Source organism: Hyla sarda, chromosome 5, assembly GCF_029499605.1.
Source record: "Hyla sarda isolate aHylSar1 chromosome 5, aHylSar1.hap1, whole genome shotgun sequence".
NCBI lineage: Eukaryota > Metazoa > Chordata > Amphibia > Anura > Hylidae > Hyla > Hyla sarda.
Window position 1 is genome coordinate 254,585,088 of NC_079193.1, and position 21,573 is coordinate 254,606,660.

The window sequence follows — 21,573 nt, forward strand, 5'->3', positions numbered from 1 at the left end:
TTGGTAACAAGGTTATGGAGATTACGACTACTGGATGTTTAATGAACTGTTCTTGTTTCTGAGTTATGTTGTTGCAAGACCAGATCCCAGTCCTGGATGTACATATGGGACATATTTTTATGCCTGTAATGTATATATCATTAAGCCTGTCAAATTGTTCCCTTTCTATTATTTGGCTCCTCCTATATGCTTGTACTGCCAACTGTTATTTTTTTCAATAAAAAAAAAAAATAAAAAATTCTTACGGTGTCCAAAATGGGGGGGGGGAAAAAATCACTCTCTGGTAGCTCATTGGAGATGATCTGGACACCTGGGGCAAAATTGCTTATCACTGTAATCGTATGGATCTACAGAATAGAGATCTTGGCCCCGATTAACTAAGAGCAGAGTGTAGTTTTCTTTGTGGGTTTTTGTTTCAAAACGTTTTTTTATCCCACGGTATTTACTGTTGAATCTTGTATTTAGCAATTTTCCCTACGTTTTGCATAATTTTTTTTAAACACATGGTCTGAGCTGTCGGGTTTTCCAGAGCAATAATCCACCACATTATATGGAACCTTTAGTAAATGTGTAGGTTTCTATCGAAAATGTAGGGCTTTTTGAGTGAAGTGAAAAGTTAGTAGAGTTTTTTTGGATTTTTTTTTTTTCTTAACTCTCTCTGATGAGTCTTCTGGTTTTGCTCATGGGAAATCCCATAGTATTATACAGCCACATTTATATTTACAGAAATACTGAATCACCAGATGCCTGATTAAAAGAGTTTCTCTCTATAGAATTTTATGACTACAGAGCTAGGTTACACTAGGTTTCATATTTTAGCTTTTCTAAAGGAATTAACCATGTGTGCTAACCCTTCACTCTCCACATGGATCACTAAGCCTTCCTTGGGCACCCATGAAAGCTTACATTTCTTGGACTAACCCTAGCAGTTTCTATCCACTGCATACCAGGAACACCCTGCAGATGCTCTGAACCAGTCATCTAGCCATCACAACTTGGCCTTTGTTAACACCTTAAAGGGGTACTCTGTCCCTAGACATCTTATCCCCAATCCAAAGGAAAGGGGATAAGATGTCTGATCGTGCATTAATGAAACTGATCAAAAAGTCCCATCCAAACAAAAATGGTACTAATAAAAACTACAGATCACGGTGCAACAAATGAGCCCTTATAGATCCCTGGATAGAGAAAAATAAAAGTGTTAGGCTAGGTTTCCACTTTTAAATTTTTTGGCAAAAACGCCAATAAAAATGCCCATTCTGCCGCATGGTGTTTTTTTTTTTGTGAAAAAACACTGCGGCCAGATGTTAGCTGCAAGTCATTAGTTAAATGCAAAATGCCATATCCACTTGGTGTTTTTCAGTTTGACATTTTTTTTTAACCCTTTTGGCGTTTTTGGGCTCCTTGGCAGTTTAAAAAAAAATGACCTCTTGTTGAGACTTTGGCGTTTTTCGGGAAAATCTTGGCGTTTTCCTCCCATAGAAGGGTATGGGAGTGGAAAAACACCATGTGGGTTTTAACTTTGGTGTTTTTGCAGGTGGTTTTTATTCTTTTTTTGGACTTTAGCGATCCCAAAAAGTGATGGAGATACCTTTTTTAATAAAATTTCGTAGGGTACCATTAAAAAAAATAATAAAAAAGATACAGTAGTGATGGAAAAAAATTGTATTTAAAGGAAAACTGTCCGCTTTCTCACCCCCCGCACTAACTGGTACTGGCTGGTAGTGCGGGGGATGCTGATCAGTTTGATCCTTACCGTGCCCAGATCCACTGCGCCGTTTGGCCGTAATCTTCTATTTTCGGTATATGCAAATGAACTGGCACCGGCCGGGCTAACTGGCACTCTGACATCAGCGCAGCTGGCCACAGCGCCACCCAGCTCATCGATATTCCTCTCCTCTCTTGTCATTACAGAGCGGGGAGAAGAGGGAGAGGAGGAGTGAGGGGAGGAATATTGATGAGCTGGGCGGCGCAGCGGCAAGCGGCACTGACGTCAGAGTGCCAGTTAGCCCGGCTGGTGCCAGTTAGCACCTCATTTGAATATACCAAAAATAGAAGATTACGGCGGAACGGCGCAGCTGATCCGGGCACGGTAAGCATCAAACTGATCAGTGTCCCCCGCGCTACCAGCCAGTACCACTGGTTAGTGCGGGGGGGAGAAAGCTGACAATTTTCCTTTAACTAAATTTTTTTTTTTTTATAACAAAATTTTAATACATTTTTAAACAGGGATCCATTTATGTGGGCGGGTAGGGCACTAAAAATGTAGCCGACAATAATAAAAATGTGTTGTGTGTGTGTGTGTGTATAGCTGTATATACTGTATACCGCCCAAAGGGGCTATAGGAGCAGGGAGTCCTGTCAGTCTGGTGATGGGATTCCCGGCTCCTGTATAGTATACACGGGTACACTATGCACCCCTGTATAATATATGGCCGGGGGAGGTGAGTAGTGATGCTATACATCCCTCCTTATCTCCTTACACTCTGCGGACCAGACGCTCAGCATCCGACCCACAGAGTGGTACCTGAAGACAGTGAGAAAACTGCCACAGGGGACAAATTTGGCTGTTTCCACACACCAAGAAAAATGAAAAAAAAAAAAAAAACGCCACAAAAACCACCACAAGGCAGAAAAAGGCAGTGGCAGTTTTTCTGGCATTTTTGCTGGTGTTTTTTTAAGAGTAAAAAAAAAACTAGGTGGAAACCTAGCCTTATAGGTGTCAGAACAGGACGATTTTAAGCATGATAATTTTTGTAGAAAAAGGTATGATTTTTTTTTTAAAGTAATAAACATTAAACAAAACCTGTATAAATTGGGTATAGTTTTAACTGTATGGACCTACGTAATCTTTTTACCAAAAAAGTGCACTGCATAGAAACTTGGATTTGACAGCCTCTGCCCCTCACTTTTTATAAAACCTTTGAATCAACTGCTCTGGCACCAGACTTGAATCCAGGGCTCAGGAGGCAGAGTCTTGCTGGACACCTGAATTAAAAAAACTATAGATCCTCACATTGATAGCTGTTAAATAATCATTTACTTTTTAGCCACTTGGATACTTTATCAGCAATGTGGATACAGTATCTATTTAGTTGTACAAAGAAAGTTAAAAAGGTAGAGCATTAATTTTTCTACATCCATAGTGCCATAGCAAGCCACTTATCAATGTTCTGTCCTGTTCTGATCAATCCCTAGAGCAGTGGTTCTTAACCTGGGTTCGATCCCCAGGGGTTCGGTGAGTCAGTCCTGGGGGTTCGGCGGTGGAGGTCGCAACAGGACAGGCAAATCAAGCAATTGCTTGGGGCCCCAAGCAGAGCCTGTGTTTGCCCGTGCTGTAGCGATGGGGCAATTCCCCCCCCCCATCACTATTAACTCCCTGCGGCCCAGCATTAAAGGGGTATTCCAAGCAAAACCATTTTTTTATATATATCAACTGGCTCCGGAAAGTTAAACAGATTTGTAAATAACTTATATTAAAAAAATCTTAATCCTTCCAATAGTTATTAGTTTCTGAAGTTTTCTGTCTAACTGCTCAATGATGATGTCACATCCCGGGAGCTGTGCATGATGGGAGAATATCCCCATAGGAACTGCACAGCTCCCGGGACGTGAGTCATCAGAGAGCAGTTAGACAGAAAACAACAACTCAACTTCAGAAGCTAATAACAATTGGAAGGATTAATATTTTTTAATAGAAGTAATTTACAAATCTGTTTAACTTTCCGGAGCCAGTTGATATATAAAAAAAAGGTTTTGGCTTGGAATACCCCTTTAAGTTTAAAAATGCAGGGCCCGTGCGTCCCGTGCGTGCGCCCATAGAAACCAGGACCGAAGGATAGAGAAGGAGGAAGATGCACGCTGGCCAGCTTGGTAAATGACCAGCGTCCCGAGACCTACTGCTATAGCCGGAGCGGTGGTCAGAGCACTGAAGTGGGCAGTACACAGGCATACAGCCTCCAGCCATACACTGTATATGGCTGGAGGCTGTATGTCTGTGGGGGGAACACTGCCTGCGCCTACATCAGTGGTCTTCAACCTGTGGACCTCCAGATGTTGCAAAACTACAACTCCCAGCATGCCTGGACAGCCGTTGGCTGTTCGGGCATGCTGGGAGTTGTAGTTTTGAAACATCTGGAGGTCCGCAGGTTGAAGACCACTGGCCTACATAATGTGGGGAAACGCTGCCTGCCCAATGTGGGGGAACGCTGCCTGCCCAATGTGGGGGAACGCTGCCTGCCCAATGTGGGGGAACGCTGCCTGCCCAATGTGGGGGAACGCTGCCTGCCCAATGTGGGGGAACGCTGCCTGCCCAATGTGGGGGAACTCTGCCTGCCCAATGTGGGGGAACTCTGCCTGCCCAATGTGGGGGAACTCTGCCTGCCTAATGTGGGGGAACTCTGCCTGCCTAATGTGGGGGAACTCTGCCTGCCTAATGTGGGGGAACTCTGCCTGCCTAATGTGGGGGGACTCTGCCTGCCTAATGTGGGGGAACTCTGCCTGCCTAATGTGGGGGAACACTGCCTGCCTAATGTGGGGGAACACTGCCTGCCTAATGTGGGGGAACACTGCCTGCCTAATGTGGGGGAACACTGCCTGCCTAATGTGGGGGAACACTGCCTGCCTAATGTGGGGGAACACTGCCTGCCTAATGTGGGGGAACACTGCCTGCCTAATGTGGGGGAACACTGCCTGCCTAATGTGGGGGAACACTGCCTGCCTAATGTGGGGGATAACTGCCTGCCTAATGTGGGGGAAAACTGCCTGCCTAATGTGGGGGAAAACTGCCTGCCTAATGTGGGGGAAAACTGCCTGCCTATTGTGAGGGAACACTGCCTGCCTATTGTGGGGGAACACTGCCTGCCTAATGTGGGGGAACACTGCCTGCCTAATGTGGGGGAACACTGCCATTGTTGCGAAAATGACATGAGAGTGGCACTTGCCAAGGTAAAGCCGTGCATTTCTGAACTGGTCTCTGAAAGACTACAGCAGAAGTCACACTGATTTGCAGTAAATATTCATTATGTTTTAGTTTTTGTGTGAAAATCATATTTTAATGGTTTTGTTCTTTGTTCTTAATGGTTTGTTCATTTTGTGCACCTATGTATAAATATATACCTCCTATGTTTTGAATTTGAAAAAATCATATTTTATTTTTCCAATTAAGAGGGGTTCAGTGAATGTGCACATGAAACTGGTGGGGTTCAGTACCTCCAACAAGGTTAAGAACCACTGACCTAGAGGGATGTTTCATTATATATGTTGTGAAAAATAAACAAATAAATAAACTAACAAATAAATAAAAAAATACATTTCCATAGTACAAGTATCATGGTGGTAGATTGATGGTGCAAGCACCCATTGTTAAGAGAACAGTCAATTCTGCACTGTTGTTCCTAAAATTATTGCTTCTAAACTAAAGCTAATGCAAATATTTATATGTTCTGTGCATACTTCAACAAACTCTCCTTACGAAATCCCAGAGTCCCTCTAAGATATTACTTGATTCTTCCCTCTGTGTCAGTATTAAAGTTATTTAGCTTTTTTTTAAAGTTACGTAGATACTAATATGTTCATTTTGTACCTGTATTACCTATTTATTGATCTACTAAATTTCATGGTGTATATAGCCCAATGAAAATGTAAAAACAGTAGGGCAGACTGCCTACATTTGGTAGGTAATTCTTGGTAATGATATGTAATCTAAAAGTGAAGATTTTTTTTATGCACCATCTGGCCAGCCTGTCATATTATTGTAGATGTAACAATGTATCAATGTAACAATGTATCAATGTACTGCCAGCTGTTTCATGCCTCACATACAATAATGAATGCTGTTTTTTTACCATCAGTCCTGCTGATAACATACTAGGATTCACTAAGGCTACTTTCACACTATAAAAATACCTCCGTTATAAAAACCCTGGAGATCGGGCGTTAAAAAAATCCCATTATAATCTATGGGATTTTTCCAATAGCCGTTTTAACCCGTTATCGCCCGTTATTAATAACAACCGTTATTTTGTGACGGGCGATAGTAACGGAACAAATAGTGCATGCACTATTTCTTCCGTTCATTCGCCCGTCACAAAATAACGTCCGTTATTATAACGGGCGATAACGGGTTAAAAAGGCTGTTGGAAAAATCACAGACACTGTAATGGGATTTTCTAACAGGCGTTTAACGGCTGATTTCCAGGTTTTTTTTTAACAGGCATTTATAACGGAGGTATTATTATAGTGTGAAAGCAGGCATTCTGATGTAAAGACAATAATATTATTAATATCACCGGAATGCTTGTTTGTTTAATCTTCTAGGCCTGCTGGTGCACTTCTAAAAACTAAGAGAAATAAAAAAAAAAAAAAAAAAAAAAAGTGTTTACACCAAAGTTTTCGATTTGTTTGTGCCAAAAAAAACTGGTGTACACCTCATTAGACATATTATACCAACTGAGACAAAAGAATGAAGATAAGAGCCATGCTTGATAAGGGGGCATTAGCAAGTTGCAATAGAGCATGGTTTTGGTGAAAAGGGGTGTGGCTTCTGTGCGCCAATGCAACACATTTTCTATTTTAAAAATAAGTCAGCCTGTTAAAAATCTGGCACACTCAAACTGTTTAGTCTAAGTTTACATGGTCATAAAACTAGCTTTAGTTATCTTGCATTTGTAGGCTGTCTAGTCAAAGTGTGCCCTATCTAGTCTAAGTTTAGAGCAAATAATACTGACACATTTTGGCACATTTTTTAGCCCATTGAATTGCAGTTTAAAGAGTACCTGTCACCAAACTTAACTTTTAATATATTGCTCCTTATGTAATTATAAGACACTTTCCTATTTACTTGCTGTTAAAATTCTCAACCTTTATATGTTTTTAATGTGATTGAAAAAATGGCCACTAGGTGGCTCTGTTCTGTTCCCTACGGAAGTCAAACAGTTAGTTTGGTCTCCTCCAGGCCTGGCAGGAGACCAAACTTAGGAAGTGCATACAGGGCATAGCTAAGTACAGCTCTCAAAGGCTTCAGTGACATCGCGCCTACTGGGGAATGCCCAATTTCTCCTGCCGGGACCTCACACAATGTGAGCAAGGGGAAAGTTATGATACAGAGCTTTTTAAAGCTTGGAATTTTTTTTAAAGGGGTACTCCGGTCTTAATATACTTACGGCCTCATGACTCACAATCAAGGGGCCGGAGTATCTCCGGCCCCGTGATCATGAGTCATCAGACACGTAGTGATCTTCGCTCCATGAGGCTGATAGGGGGTGCTACATGAGAGATTGCGGGTGTCCCCAGCGGCAGGACCCCCGGGATAAGATGTCTTAGGGCCGAAGTACCTCTTTAAGGGCAGAAGGGTTGTTAGGAGTAGTTAGGAAATATAATCGGAGTTTGTTTAGAAAAAATATGGTTTGATGACAGGTACTCTTTAAACCATGTCCCTTTTCCAAAAAGCTATGTACCTAGTCAGACTGTTCTGTGTACAACGGGAATAATAAATGTGTCTCAATTGCTATGCATCACAATTCAGGTTCATTTGGAGCCAGAAATATGCTATAATGTATCTGGGCCTTTGTGTGACTTTTTAAATATTGTACTACAAGACTAAACGTAGGAAGAAGGATACCATGGCAGCCACACATTGGCTTGGCACAATGTTCAATCCTAGACCTTAACTAAAAACCCAGCTTCATACTGTCTGCCATGAAAGCAAACCTTTGAGTCCTCGCAGAGGACTTCTCATCTTCACAGTTCTCTTGCAATTCAGCTTCTTATTCTTGTGGACCATTCAGCTCTTTGCTGGCATCCAAACGTCCAGCCAACTAGATTAGCCACCCAGCCACCCAACTGTCCACACAATCTGTGCTTAGCAGATGGCTGTGGTGGTAAATGTATCCAATTACAGCTGAAGCTGAAAGGCTTTCCTCTCATGGATGACACATTTACTGAAATGGATCGGATGGATTTTCACACATCATATAATTATACACTGGGAACTGACAATATCTTGTCCACAGGCATCGTAAAACTGACTTATTCACACTTTATTTGGCATGATCATTTCCCTTAAAAGCAAAGAATTTCAAATTTCAAATTTCTTTTTTCATGAAATGTAGGATTCTTTTTTTGATTTATAAAAAGAAACACTGCTAGTATCAACACAAATTTACCAGTATTAGAAAGTAGAATATGTCATAGAAAGTTCATTATGAGTAAGCTAGGTAAAAGCATCCCAGAGGTAATAATGCATAAAGTGACACAGGTCAGAGTTGAAAAATTTGGCTGTGTCCTTAAGGGGTTAAAACAAATATATGATCTTAACCACTAGAGGACATAAGATGTACAGTGGAGCAAAAAAGTATTTAGTCAGCCACCAATTGTGCAAGTTCTTCCAAAAAGTTCTCCCAAAAATTAGAGAGGCCTGCAATTTTCATCATAGGTATACCTCAACTAGGAGAGACCTAATGAGAAAAAAAATCCATAAAATCACATTGTCTGATTTTTAAAGAATTTATTTGCAAATTATGGTAGAAAATAAGTATTTGGTCAATACCCTTTGTTGGCAATGACAGAGGTCAAACAAGGTTTTCACACACTGTTGCTGGTATTTTGGCCAATTCCTCCATGCAGATCTCCTCTAGAGCAGTGATGTTTTTGGGCTGTTGCTGGGCAACACAGGCTTTGAACTCCATCCAAAGTTTTTCTATGGGGCTGAGATCTGGAGACTGGCTAGGCCACTCCAGGACTTTGTTGCCCAGGCGGTGTGTTTGGGATCATTGTCATGCTGAAAGACCCAGCCACGTTTCATCTTCAATGCCCTTGCTGAAGGAAGAAGGTTTTCACTTAAAATCTCATGATACATGGTCCCATTCATTCTTTCCTTTACATGGATCAGTCATCCTGGTCCCTTAACAGAAAAACAGCCCCAAAGCATGATATTTCCACCCCCACACTTCACAGTAGGTACGGTGCACTTTGGATGCAACTCCGCATTCCTTCTCCTCCAAACACGACGGAGTTGAGTTTTTACCCAAAAGTTCTACTCTGGTTTCATCTGACCATATGACATTCTCCCAATCCTCTTCTGGTTCATCCAAATGCTCTCTAGCAAACTACAGATGGGCCCGGACATGTATTGGCTTAAGCAGGGGGACAACGTCTGGCACTGCATGATTTGAGTCCCTGGCGGCGTAGCCTTTGTTACTTTGGCCCCAGCTCTCTGCAGGTCACTCAATAGTCCCCTCCCGTGTGGTTCTGGGTTTTTTGCTCACCGTTCTTGTAATAATTTTGACACCACAGGGTGAGATCTTGCGTGGTGCTCCAGATCGAGGGAGATTATGAGTGGTCTTGTGTATCTTCCATTTTCTAATAATTGCTCCCACAGTTTCTCTCTTCACACCAAGCTGCTTGCCTATTGTAGATTCAGTCTTCCCAGCCTGGTGCAGGTCTACAATTGTGTTTCTGGTGTCCTTCGACAGCTCTTTTGTTTTGGCCATAGTGGAGTTTGAAGCGTGACTGTTTGAAGTTGTGGATAGGTGTCTTTTATACTGATAAGTTCAAACAGGTGCCATTAATACAGGTAATGAGTGGAGGACAGAGGAGACTCTTAAAGAAGTTACAGGTCTGTGAGAGCCAGAAATCTTGCTTGTTTGTAGGTTACCAAATACTTCTTTTCCACCATAATTTGCAAATAAATTCTTTAAAAATCAGACAATGTGATTTTATAGATTTTTATTTCCCATTACGTCTCTCATAGTTGAGGATACCTATGATGAAAATTACAGGCCTCTCTCCACTTCTGGGAGTTGTAGTCTGGGCTGCAAGCAAGGAAAAAGAATATTAAGGAGACTACAGGGGCCACAAGAGCTGCCAAAAACAACATGAATAACTACAGGGCAAACAATAGGTATTGTGGTGGCTTTGGGCCATTTTTATTTTCTTAACTTCCCTGGAGCAGCCCTTTAACCCCAATGCACATCTTGGAATGAACTAGAATGGAGATTGTAATCCATGCTCACTCCTGCAACATCAAAGTCTGACCTCACAAATGCTCTTCCTAATTAATGAGTAAGAATTTGCACAAACTTCAAAATGTTGTAGAAAGTTTTCCAGGAGGATTAGAAGCTGTTATAATTGCAAAGTGTGAACCAACATCATATTAAGTCCTATAAATTCAGAATGGGGTGAGCGAAAAGCTCCTGCATAACTACAGCTCCCAGCATGCTCTTCGGTGTTCAATGCATGCTGAGAGTTGTAGTTTTCAACAGCTGAAGGCACACTGGTTGCGAAACACTGAGTTAAGTAACAAACTGTGTTTTGCAACCACTGTGCATACAACTGTTGCATAACTGCAACTCCCAGCTTGCACGGACAGGCGAAGGGCATGCTGACAGCTGTACTTTTGCACCCCCCCCCACCTCATGTGAATGTATCAGGTACATTCACACGGACGGGAGTTCACAGTGAGTTTCCCCGCTGCAAGTTTGAGTTGTGGCAAATTTTCAGCCACAGCTCAAACTCCCAGCGGGAAACTAGCTGTAAACCCCCGCCTGTGTGAGCGTACCCTAAAAACACCACATTACACCTACACAAAATAAAAAGTAAAAACTACATATACCCCTACACAGTTACCCTCCCTCGCCCCCAATAAAAAAAAATTTAAAAAACGTCTCATATGGCACTGTTTCCAAAATGGAGACTCCAGCTGTTGAAAATCAACAACTCCCAGTATTGCTGGACAGCCACTGACAGTCAAGGCATGCTGGGAGTTTTGAAACAGCTGGAGACACCCTGTTTAAGAAACCCTGAAAAGTCCAATTTTGAAAATTTTGTTAAAAATTGGAAAATTGCTGCTCAACTTTAAAGCCCTCTAATGTCTTCCAAAAGTAAAAACATGTCAACTTTATGATGCAAAATAAAGTAGACATATTGGGGGAGATTTATCAAAACCTGTGTAGTGGTGTAGTTGCCTATAGCAACCAATCCGCTTCTTTCGTTTTTAACAAGGCCTCTGCAAAATTAAAGTAGCGATCTGATTGGTTGCTATGGGCAACTGGGCAACTTTTCCTCTGGACAGGTTTTGATAAATCTCCCCCATTGTATATGTGAATCAATATATCATTGATTTGGGATGTCCATTTTCCTTTATAAGCAGAGAGTTTCAAAGTAAAAAAAAAAAAAAAGTTTATCAAATTTTGGAATTTTTCACCAAGAAATGATGTAAGTATCAACAAAAATTTACCACCAACATAAGTTAAAATATGTCACGAAAAAACAATCTCGGAATCAGAATGAAAAGTAAAAGCATCCCAGAGTTATTAATGCTCAAAGTGACAGTGGTCAGATGTGCAAAAAATACTCGGGTCCTTAAGGTGAAAACGGGCTGGGTCCTTAACCTCTTGGGGACACAGGGCATATGCATACGCCCTGCATCCCAGATCCTTAAGGACTCAGGGCGTACCTGTATGCCCTGGTGCAGTTTACCGGGTTTAAACTGTTCTCACCAGCACAGAACGATTTAAACCCGATGGGTCCCGGTTGCTACAGGCAGCCAGGACACACGGCTAATGCAGGGCACGGCCGATCGGGTCGATGCCCGGCATTAACCCTTTAGACTCCGCGATCAAAGTTGATCGCGGCTTCTAAAACGAAAGTAAAAGAATTCCGGCAGCTCAGCGGAGCTGATCGTGACTATCGCGACAAAATCGCGATATCCCGATCAGCTTACCGGACAACGGGAGGGTCCTCATCTGCCTCTCCATCGTCCAATCGGCGATCTATCCAAAGGATAGGGGATAAGATGTCAGATCGCCAGGGTCCCGCTGCTGGGGACCCCCAGGATCGCCGCTGCGGCACCGCGCTATCATTACTGCACAGAGTGATTTTGCTCTGCGCTTAATGACGGGCAATACAGGGGCCCGAGCATTACACGGCTCCGCCCCTCGTGACATCATGGCCCGCCCCCACAATACAAGTCTATGGGAGGAGGCGTGGCGGTCGTCATGCCCCCTGCCATAGACTTGCATTAAGGGGGCAGACCGTGATGTAATGAGGGGCGGAGCCACGATGTCGCGCTGCTCCGTCCCCTGTATCGCCCGTCATTACGCACGGAGTGAACTCGCTCTGTGCAGTAATGATAGCGCGGTGCTGCAGCGGCGATCCCGGGGGTCCCCAGTAGCGGGACCCCGGCGATCTGACATCTTATCCACTATCCTTTGGATAGGGGATAAGATGTCTAGGGGCGGAGTACCCCTTTAAGGAATTAGCCATGAAAAAATATAATTTTCTATTCAGCCTTTTCTGCATTTGAGGAGATGCCTATTTCATGTACAAAAGCATATATTTTTCCATGGCGCTTTGTTCTATACCTCATAGTGGTCAACTGTATTCAATTAGGAAAAGAAAACTATTCTAATGTCCCAATTCTAAGTGCTGTCATCTGTTTGGTATCGTTCTTTCTCTATAGTCAAAATATAATTTTCATCTAATTCTCTGTTTCTCTCATCATTGTAAAACTGAGGAACCCAGTCGAGATTTTTCTTGGCAGTCATCCCTAGTAAACAGATTACAGGGGAAATAAGGAAGTCTTTTTAATATGTTAAGCTGAACCAAATATAATTTATAAGAAACATACAGTACTGGGTTATTTTCAGAAAAAAAGTCCAATCAGCCCTTTACAGACAAGGAAGATTTCCAAACCATATAACATTTCAACAAATGTGGTAAATGTTAGAAAAGCAAGAGCGCTGCCTTTAAAAAGAATGTGCAGAAAACTGCTATTGTCCACATGTGGAACTATAAGTAATGCATTTAAAGGGGTATTTCCACCTCCTAAAGTTATGACATAGTGCTAAGATATGCTACCGCTAACAATTATGAGCAGCCACTAGCCACCAGGCTGTATAGGGAGTTACAGCGCGGACCCCTTCAACTGAATAGAGACTGCTGCAGTTCTTTGAACAGCAGGATGACCAAGAACATGCTTACCTGACTCCAATGAATGGAAGCTAAAGATAATAAACGTATCAGTTTCTAATCCGGTCCAGTTTAGTCAGAACATATTTATCTTACAGCAAAAAGCCCACACAGCTAATTTCACAATAGCAAAAATGTAGGCTATGAAATCAATGGCAGAAATTCTATGTATAGCTTTAGATTTCTGTCATGTATTTGCCTCTTTTGACTAAGTTCTTAATCGTGGTCATGGGCGCAGATAAGCCTCATTCAATGAAACAAATCAGTCACCTACAATACTGATGTGCAGTCCCAAGGAATCCACTAAAAATATAATAAACATCCCTTATTCCAGGATACTTGAAATGCATGCTCAAAAAATACACAGGCCCTGACTTACTACCGTAAACCCGACATGTTTTGTCAGGTTGTGCACCAGATATTCCATCTGGGCCAGAATTGTAAAAAAACTCGACTAGCTCTCCATTTTACTGAGATAACCCGAAAAAGGGATGTGATCGCAAGGTAAAGGGGCATGTCCTACATTTTCACAAAAACCCAGCATATTTACTAAAGTTTCCACAGAAAATGTAGTGGATTTAAGCTAAGGAAAATCAGACGGATCGGAGCATGTGTTAAAAAAGCAAAATGTAGGGAGAAGTGCAAAATGTAGGGAAAGCCTAGTAAATACCGTGGAAAAAAATTGTAGGGAATTAAAACCCATGCTACAGGGGCTGCAAAGTTAGTGTAGTTCATAAGATAGTGTCTGTACCTGTATGTGACAGTTTTCTCACAATTCTTCTGTGATTTTCACCCCAATATTTATTTTTATCAGCATACAAAATGACTGTTGTCTCAGATTTTTCCCAGCTTGCAATGCGGCCGAGACCTGACTCACTAGTCAGCTGATGACAGGGAGCCTGTCTGCTTCAATGGGTGGAGCGATCGTTTGGTGGGAGATAGATCAATCTGCAACAGCTGTAGGCACCATGATTGAAAACCACACTGATTTGAATGGATGCAGCACATTTATGTTTCAATGGGTGGGGTGGCTGATGTGTGGGAGGGAGGAAGATGGAATTGTGCGATTTGTAGTCAAAAAAAGAAAAAGTCAAACAGGAAATACAAGTTCACAAACAGCTAGCCACAGTGTTATGGTAATCTCATGACATAGCCATTTAGCCCCAAGACAAGCGCAGATCCTTCCTAAGCATGTCCATTACTGTCTGCCAGGTACGTACTAAAATCACCTTATGGTGGATAACCCCTTTAAGAGCCACAGTGTGTGAACTGCATGGCATATTCCCATTGACCACTTAAGGTTAACCACTCCCATTCTATAGAGCGGGGACACGGCGTGGCCCCGTGTCATAGCGGTTCGGTACTGGCCTCTAACAATGGCCAGGACCCGTGGCTAATAGCACCCGGCACTGATCGCGGTGACGCAATTAACGCTCTAGATGCGCGTACAAATTTGATCGCTGCGTCTAAAGTGAAAGTAAACTACTCCTGGCCAGCTCAGTTGGCTGTTCGGGAACGCTGCGGCGTTCCGAACAGCTGGAACACACAAGGAGGGCTCCTACCTTCCTCCTGCATGTCCGATCGCCGAATGATTGATCAATGTTATCCTATGGGATAACAATGATCAATGTAAAAGATCCGTGTGTGCAGTGCTATAGCCCCCTATGGGAGCTATAACATTGCAAAATAAAAGTGGAAAAAAAAAAAAATATATCATTTAACCCCTTTCCTAATATGAATTTAAATCACCCACCTTTTCCCATTAAAAAAATAACTGTGTAAATAAAAATAAACATATGTGGTATCACCGTGTGCAGAAATGTCTGAACTATAAAAATATATCGTTAATTAAACCGCATGGTCAATGGAGTAGGCGCAAAAAAATTCTAAAGTCCAAAATAGCGTATTTTGGTCACTTTTTATATCATGAAAAAATGAATAAAAAGTGATCAAAAAGTCTGATCAATAAAATGGTACCGCTAAAAACTTCAGATCACGTCGCAAAAAATGAGCCCTCATACCGCCCCGTTTGCGGAAAAATAAAAAAGTTACAGGGGTCAGAAGATGACAATTTTAAACGTATTAATATTTGTGCTTGTAGTTATGATTTGTTTCCAAAATCAAAATCAAACCTATATAAGTAGGGTATCATTTTAATCGTATGGACCTACAAAATAAAGAAAAGGTGTCATTTTTACTGAAAAATGTACTGCATAGAAACTTAAGCCCACAAAAATTACAAAATGGCATTTTTCTTAAATTTTGTCGCACAATTTTTTTTTTTTTTTGTTTAACTGTAGATTTTTGGGTAAAATGACTGATCTATCATTACAAAGTAGAATTGGTGGCGCAAAAAACAAGCCATCATATGGATTTTTAGGTGCAAAATTTAAAAAATTATGATTTTTTTTTAAAGGTAAGGCGTAAAAAACGAAAGTGCAAAAATTGAAAAACCTTGAGTCCTTAAGGGGTTAAATACAATAGAGTGTGCAATGAATGCAATATAATGTATGCCAAAAAACTCAGTATGACCCCGACGTAAGGGATCGGGTATTTTTCACCTTGTATGTGAAGTTTCCATAGATCATTAAAGTTTGCATAGTATCTGATAGCAGCAAATGACATCTAGGTAGGCTGAAGTCACCAAGTTGCAGTATAAATGCAGCAAACAAGAATTACGGTCAAACAGTACACGGGCAATCGGTGATTGGCTAAACGGGCCAGGAAGGTGGGCGCTGGAGAGCGCCATGGACAGGTAAGGAGAAGGACAATCCCTTTAACAGTAAAAAATTTATAAAATGACTGCAGTTATATTTTTGACTTTTGAAATTATAGTAAATTACTCAAAATAAAGAAAAAGGTCACAGCATCTAGAGTTTCCTCACTTTCATTTGCTGCAACTTATACGTAAGGTGAAAGAGAACAGTTGCATGTAGTTGATAGATAAAGATGGCCTATAAATGACCCATAGTAATCTGTATGGGGGAGATTTATCAAAATCTGTCCAGAGGAAAAGTAGCTGAGTTGCCCATAGCAACCAATCAGATTTCAAAGGCCTTTTCAAAATGAAAGAAGCGATCTGATTGGTTGCTATGGGCAACTCAGCAAGTTTTCCTCTGGACAGGTTTTGATAAATCTCCCCCTATGTTTTTAAACCAGATGCCTGAGAATATCTAAATCCATTAAAAAGAATACGGATAGCATTACCTTACTGCATTTAGTAGATAAAGTAATGATTTGAATCCATGTGTTATTGCTAGAAATACACTCCACACTTCCTTACCTGTGAAAGCATTTGTAGCCTGAAAACCAGCTTCCTGCATACTGCTCTTCCAGAGAAGATGAACGTCCAACCTTAACCTGTCCTTGCTGGAGATCACGGATGGGCAGGAAACTGTCAGGTCACTTCCATTTTAGTCAGAGTCCATTTCTTACTCTGCTCCCATGCATTCAGTTACTCTGCTTTGAGCCACAGTGTCCAAATGGCTGATGTGATAGGGCAATGCCTTCTGTTGCCAGAAAAAGATCTATGGCACCTTACCCGTCCAACCAAAAATATATCGCCATGATGGTAAACACAATATTCAGAGAGGTCGAAGTTAAAAGTTATGAAGGGGTTTTAGTATTATCCTTTAGCTGTAGTATTCCCATCAGTCCAGAGTTGCCTTGATCTTGCAGGGTTTGCGTGGTGCAGACGTCGGCCTGTGTCTGGCCTTCAATATCTTGACCGCCTCAAGTCCCTTGGGCACGCAAACTAGAATAATAAAAGAAAACTGGAGATTAGGTTACCCAAAGACCTATGCCAACACAGAAATGAACAAAGGCAAAAAAAAAAAAAAACCTTTGGAACGGGTGGTCAGCATTACAAGGGATTTTCAAAAGGTAAATATTGCTATGTTGCCAAGATGCTAAGTGTGACCACACATCACTTTGAAATGGAAATCTCATCATGCGCTTGAAGTTGCATATCACCCCCTGACGCTGTTTATCTTTTCACTTCAAAGCCATAGTTACTAGAGATCGAAGGGGCAGAGGAGAGGAGGCGAAAGCACAAGAAGACTGGAATAAAACTCAGGGACAGATTCATCTGAAGCTTGTTTTAATACGACTAATAGAAAAAAAGCTTCTTGTTCCCCATCATCAGTACAAAACAATACTGAACATCACGCAACTATTTCATAATATACATCTTAATCTTTTGACATGCATTAAAGAATAACATTAAAATATAACATCCTGTGCGCGGAGACCCTCACCGATCATTAGAAGCCACAGGCAGAAGGATGCGGCTATGTGCTGTTTTACCCTGCTGTCTTATGCTCACTAAAGACAGGCTCCAAAGTATCTTTCTGTGTGTGTGTGTATAATATATATATATATATATATATATATACACACATATATATATATATATATATATATATATACACATACACACACACATACAGTATGTACACGTGTATTTACACACATAGGGGGAGATTTATCATTGCTTTTAGAGCATTTTTTTGTCTATGTTTAGGCGCAGTTCAGGTGCAAGCAGCATATTTTGAGACTTTTATGCGTCTTTTGATATAGACAGTTTTACTCTTTTTGCCTACCCTGGTTCAGTTGCATTGAGGCATTTGGTATTATTTTTTTCAAGGAGGGTATCTGTGAGCTGTTGGGTGGGGTGATGCAGGTAAGCACAGCCAGAAACGAAAAGTTACCAGTCTTCGCCCAACTGTGGCTCAAACCCACGACCCTGAGATTAAGAGTCTCATGCTCTACCGACTGAGCTAGCCGGGTAACTTTTTGCCTACCCGTAGAACTTTTTCTTTTTGACCATGCAGTGGTCATGTATTTATCATTTGCGACTTTTGTCAAAAGGTACTTTTTTAGGTGCAAAGTTACACCACCTACCAGTAGGCGTGAGAATAATTACTACCTTCCCAAAATTCAACCTTTAACCCCTTGTGGACGACAGCGTCCCACTCCCCTTCTATGACATGCGCTCAGGAGCTGAGCACAGGTCATAGCTGGGTTGTCCTGGCCGCTATCTGTCACCAGGACCCATCTCTAATGCCAGACATCACCGATCACGGTGATGCCCGGCTTTAACCCCTTAGACACCGCAATCCAATTTCATTGTAGCGTCTAAAATGCAAGTAAAAATGTCGAGGCAGCTCTGTGAAATTAAGTAAAAACACCTAACCTGCCAAATTCTGGACCCGGGAAAGTGTCTACTTCCATCCCTCACAAGTGTATGTGATAGAGCTTTTCCCACCACAGCAAAGCTGCGCAAAATTCATCATCCAGCTGCACCTTCTTGATAAATAAGATGCACTCTAGTCAAACCCACCACCCAAATAAACGGGAGAAAATAGCTCTACTGTAGACACTTTGATAAATCTGGGCCATACAGTATATAAAATAGTTACACTTTAAATAGAATCTGTCATCTTCATACCTGGTATGGAGGTTACCCCAGAAACAGAGTGTACTTAGATACAACAAACTGCTGTATAGTTTTTTTTTTCTGTCCATGACTGCACTTCATAACTGTAATATAATAAACATAAAGTAATGTTTGTAATCTAGGAGTAAGAAAGAAAGAAAAATAAATAAATAAATGACTATATTTGGAATGCGGTCATCAAAAGAAGTGAATTCTAGGAAAAAGCTTCCTTCAGGCTAAGTAAGCCTGTAGTACCTGCTATAGATTAATCAATGTATGTTGCTCGGTGCCCGGTGCTTTATCAAAGCCTGTCCTGTCATTTAACAAGGGAGATTATGCGCTGAAAACTGTGAAAGGCCACAGAGGACGAGAGAGTCGAGAAAAGATAAATCACTAGTATCCAAGAAATGTAGTGCACCCCCTGGTGTGAGAGTAACCTAGATTTATTTTTCGTTCCACGAAACATAAAATGGAGCTTTTTGCAAGTCACAATCTGTATGGCGTTTAAAGAGGTTCTTAACTATTTATTTTATACTAATTGACTATTGAGTTATAAAAGCAGTTGTCCACTTTGGCAATCCATTTTTTGCTAGAATCTTTAGTTATGAGTTGTAATCTTTTAGAGAATGGCATGTCAACTAAGCCCAGCCAGCATCACCACTGGTGAAAAACAAAAGTTACCATTATAATTAATGGACTGTAGTGGTAATGTACAAACATGTCAGGTCGACTACAGTTAATGTACATATCAGATATGATTTTATACTTTGAAAAGGACTAGAGCAATTGCTACTGATAAAAATATATTTTTATGAATCAATCTATTAAAACCAAATACATATGAAGAAAATGTATTTAGTAATACAAAGTAAGGTAGATATTTAGACTGTTGAATCCAAAAAAGAAGATGGGACAGGATACACATATAAAATATTGTTACTAGACAGTGCAAAATTAAATATAGAGTTAGCAGCGATATGTAGGTCTCACTTCATATAATATGCCTGTAGGGGGACCGGGCCTTAGCCTCCACTAGTATGCAGCCTAACAGTGCTGACTGGACATGCACCACTCCCTATATATTTAGTATAGCATGCGCTGTAACACTTACCCATAATAGGGTCCTGACTCCTGTCACCACCACCCAGTCAGACAACTCTAGAGGGGGAGATTTATCAAAACCTGTGCAAAGGAAATGTTGCCCATAGCAACCAATCATTTTGAACAAGGCCTTTGAAAAATTAAAGAAGCAATCTGATTGGCTGCTATGGACAACTGGTCAATTTTTCCTCCGGATAGGTTTTGATCAATCTCCCCCTCTAGAGAGCCCAAAATATTGCTGTACAACGACAGAGAATAGCAGAAAATGACCAAAGAGTATCATGATATTGCACCCCAAATCATACAAGAATCCCTTCCATGCCTGAAAGTGATCTCTAGGACGACACCCAGCTGGAAGCACCTCTACCAGATGCAATTCTCTTTGGAACTCTGTCAGGTTTGACATATCATGTCCCTTAAACTGATTTTAAGAACTACACAAGTAATAAAGTTTATCAAAAGCGATATAAGCTATGTTACTGAGAAAAAAGGGGGCTTTGCCGGTCATATCAAAGGTGTCAGGAAGATTTTAACATAACTATGTAAAAATAAGGGTGTTCGAGTTATTTCGCCAACCCCTGAAGCTGCTTTCTTTCAAAAACGGTGCAATACCTATCCTCAGGTTGTATGAGGTATTACAACTTAGCTCCATTCTCGCCGATGAAACGGACTTGAAATACCATATGAAAACGGAGGACAAGTGTGGTGCTGTTTTTTGAAAGAAATCAGGTGTATTTTCCTAATTTCAGATAACTTCTTTAACTGTGGGATACAGTAAATGTTACTTTCTCTTTATAGGAGATAAAAAGCTGATTGGTGAGGGTCTGGCCACTGGGACCCCCACCGATACTCAAAACCGGGACAAAATCATCCCTGGAATGAATAGTGCGCACGGCACGTGTAAATCTGATGCTCCATTCATTTTCTATAGGGCCACCTAACATTATTGAACGTTGAACTCTGCAATGTTTAGCAGCCAGTTGAAGACTGAATGGAGCACTGGCCTCGCAAGCATGTGTGCACCATTCATTCTCGGGACAATTTTGTCCCTGTCTTTATGATCGATGGGGGTTTCAGAGGTCAGACCCACAACAATAAACTTTCTATCCTCTATTCTATGGATAGGGGACAACACCTTAAGATGGGAATACCCCTTTAAATGAGCTAGCCACTGAATAGTCAAGACCGGTCCGGTTTCATCACAGTGTGTTTATATTTATACAGAGACAGAAATCAAACAAAGCAACCGGATTTTAGCCAATTACAGTATGTGTAGTACTATTCTGTTCAGTAACAAAAAGAAAATAGCCAACATATGAATGCTTTAATCCATTGCAAAATGGGAACAATTATGAGCACAAATATTTTCACTGAGGGAGTTACTATACCAGTGGATAATAACTTGAGTAGGTTAATTAAAAAAAACTAGTAAAATAAGATGTTACTACAAGAAGAAGAAATTACAATGATCCGACTAAGTAGGCATAAAGATAATCCGATAAACCTACTTTATTTCTTTCAGACGTCTATGCTTATTAATTTACTAAAAAATGAATCCTAGGGAAATGTCAGATTTGGTTTGCAGATGGATGAAGTATGTGTTTATTCATTCTGTTTTAGTGTTGCTTGGCTTAACTGAGCATCAACACACAGGCTGTGGTAGGCTTTCAGGGAAATCTTAAAAAAACATATTGTGATAAACGGGTAAACTAGGACCTTTGGGCTGATCATCCACCATAGATGTCATTTTCCGTTACTTTACAATGTCAGTATGCTCAGAGAGATTTATAGATTTTCAACCAGAAAACAGAATAATGCAAGGAGTCACTGCATGAATTATGCATACACAGCTTTCGAAGAATGTTTATATGAAATAAGTAGAATTCATTATTTCTCTTGTTTTCCTAGACTTTTATTCCTTATACACTAGGAACCCCTATAATGTATATTATGATCCTAAACAAGAAATAGATTCAGACCCAACAAGAAAAGAAGCGTATACAGATCAGATTCAAGAAAATATCAGAAAATTAACATGAATGCAAAAAGACATACACATAAAATCA

At 41.0% G+C, this 21,573-nt stretch overlaps 1 protein-coding gene and 1 long non-coding RNA gene across 4 annotated transcripts in view; one reads left to right on the forward strand and one right to left on the reverse strand.

Annotated features, from left to right (window-relative positions):
- LDLRAD4 (low density lipoprotein receptor class A domain containing 4) overlaps positions 1-16,392 on the reverse strand; it is a 257,251-nt gene extending 240,859 nt beyond the window's left edge. For 2 of the 3 annotated variants that reach the window (XM_056521505.1, XM_056521503.1), the window contains exon 1: positions 16,253-16,392. In XM_056521505.1, the coding sequence (XP_056377480.1) occupies positions 16,253-16,292 (40 nt within the window). In that variant the 5' untranslated portion in view covers positions 16,293-16,392. The remainder of the gene's footprint in view (positions 1-16,252) is intronic. The other variant, XM_056521508.1, reaches the window with a different exon arrangement.
- On the forward strand, positions 15,632-17,172 carry LOC130273941 (uncharacterized). The gene is made up of 3 exons (XR_008844182.1): positions 15,632-15,724; positions 16,230-16,851; positions 16,974-17,172. It is a non-coding gene; the product is annotated as an uncharacterized LOC130273941 (long non-coding RNA).
- The last annotated feature ends 4,401 nt before the right edge of the window (positions 17,173-21,573 follow it).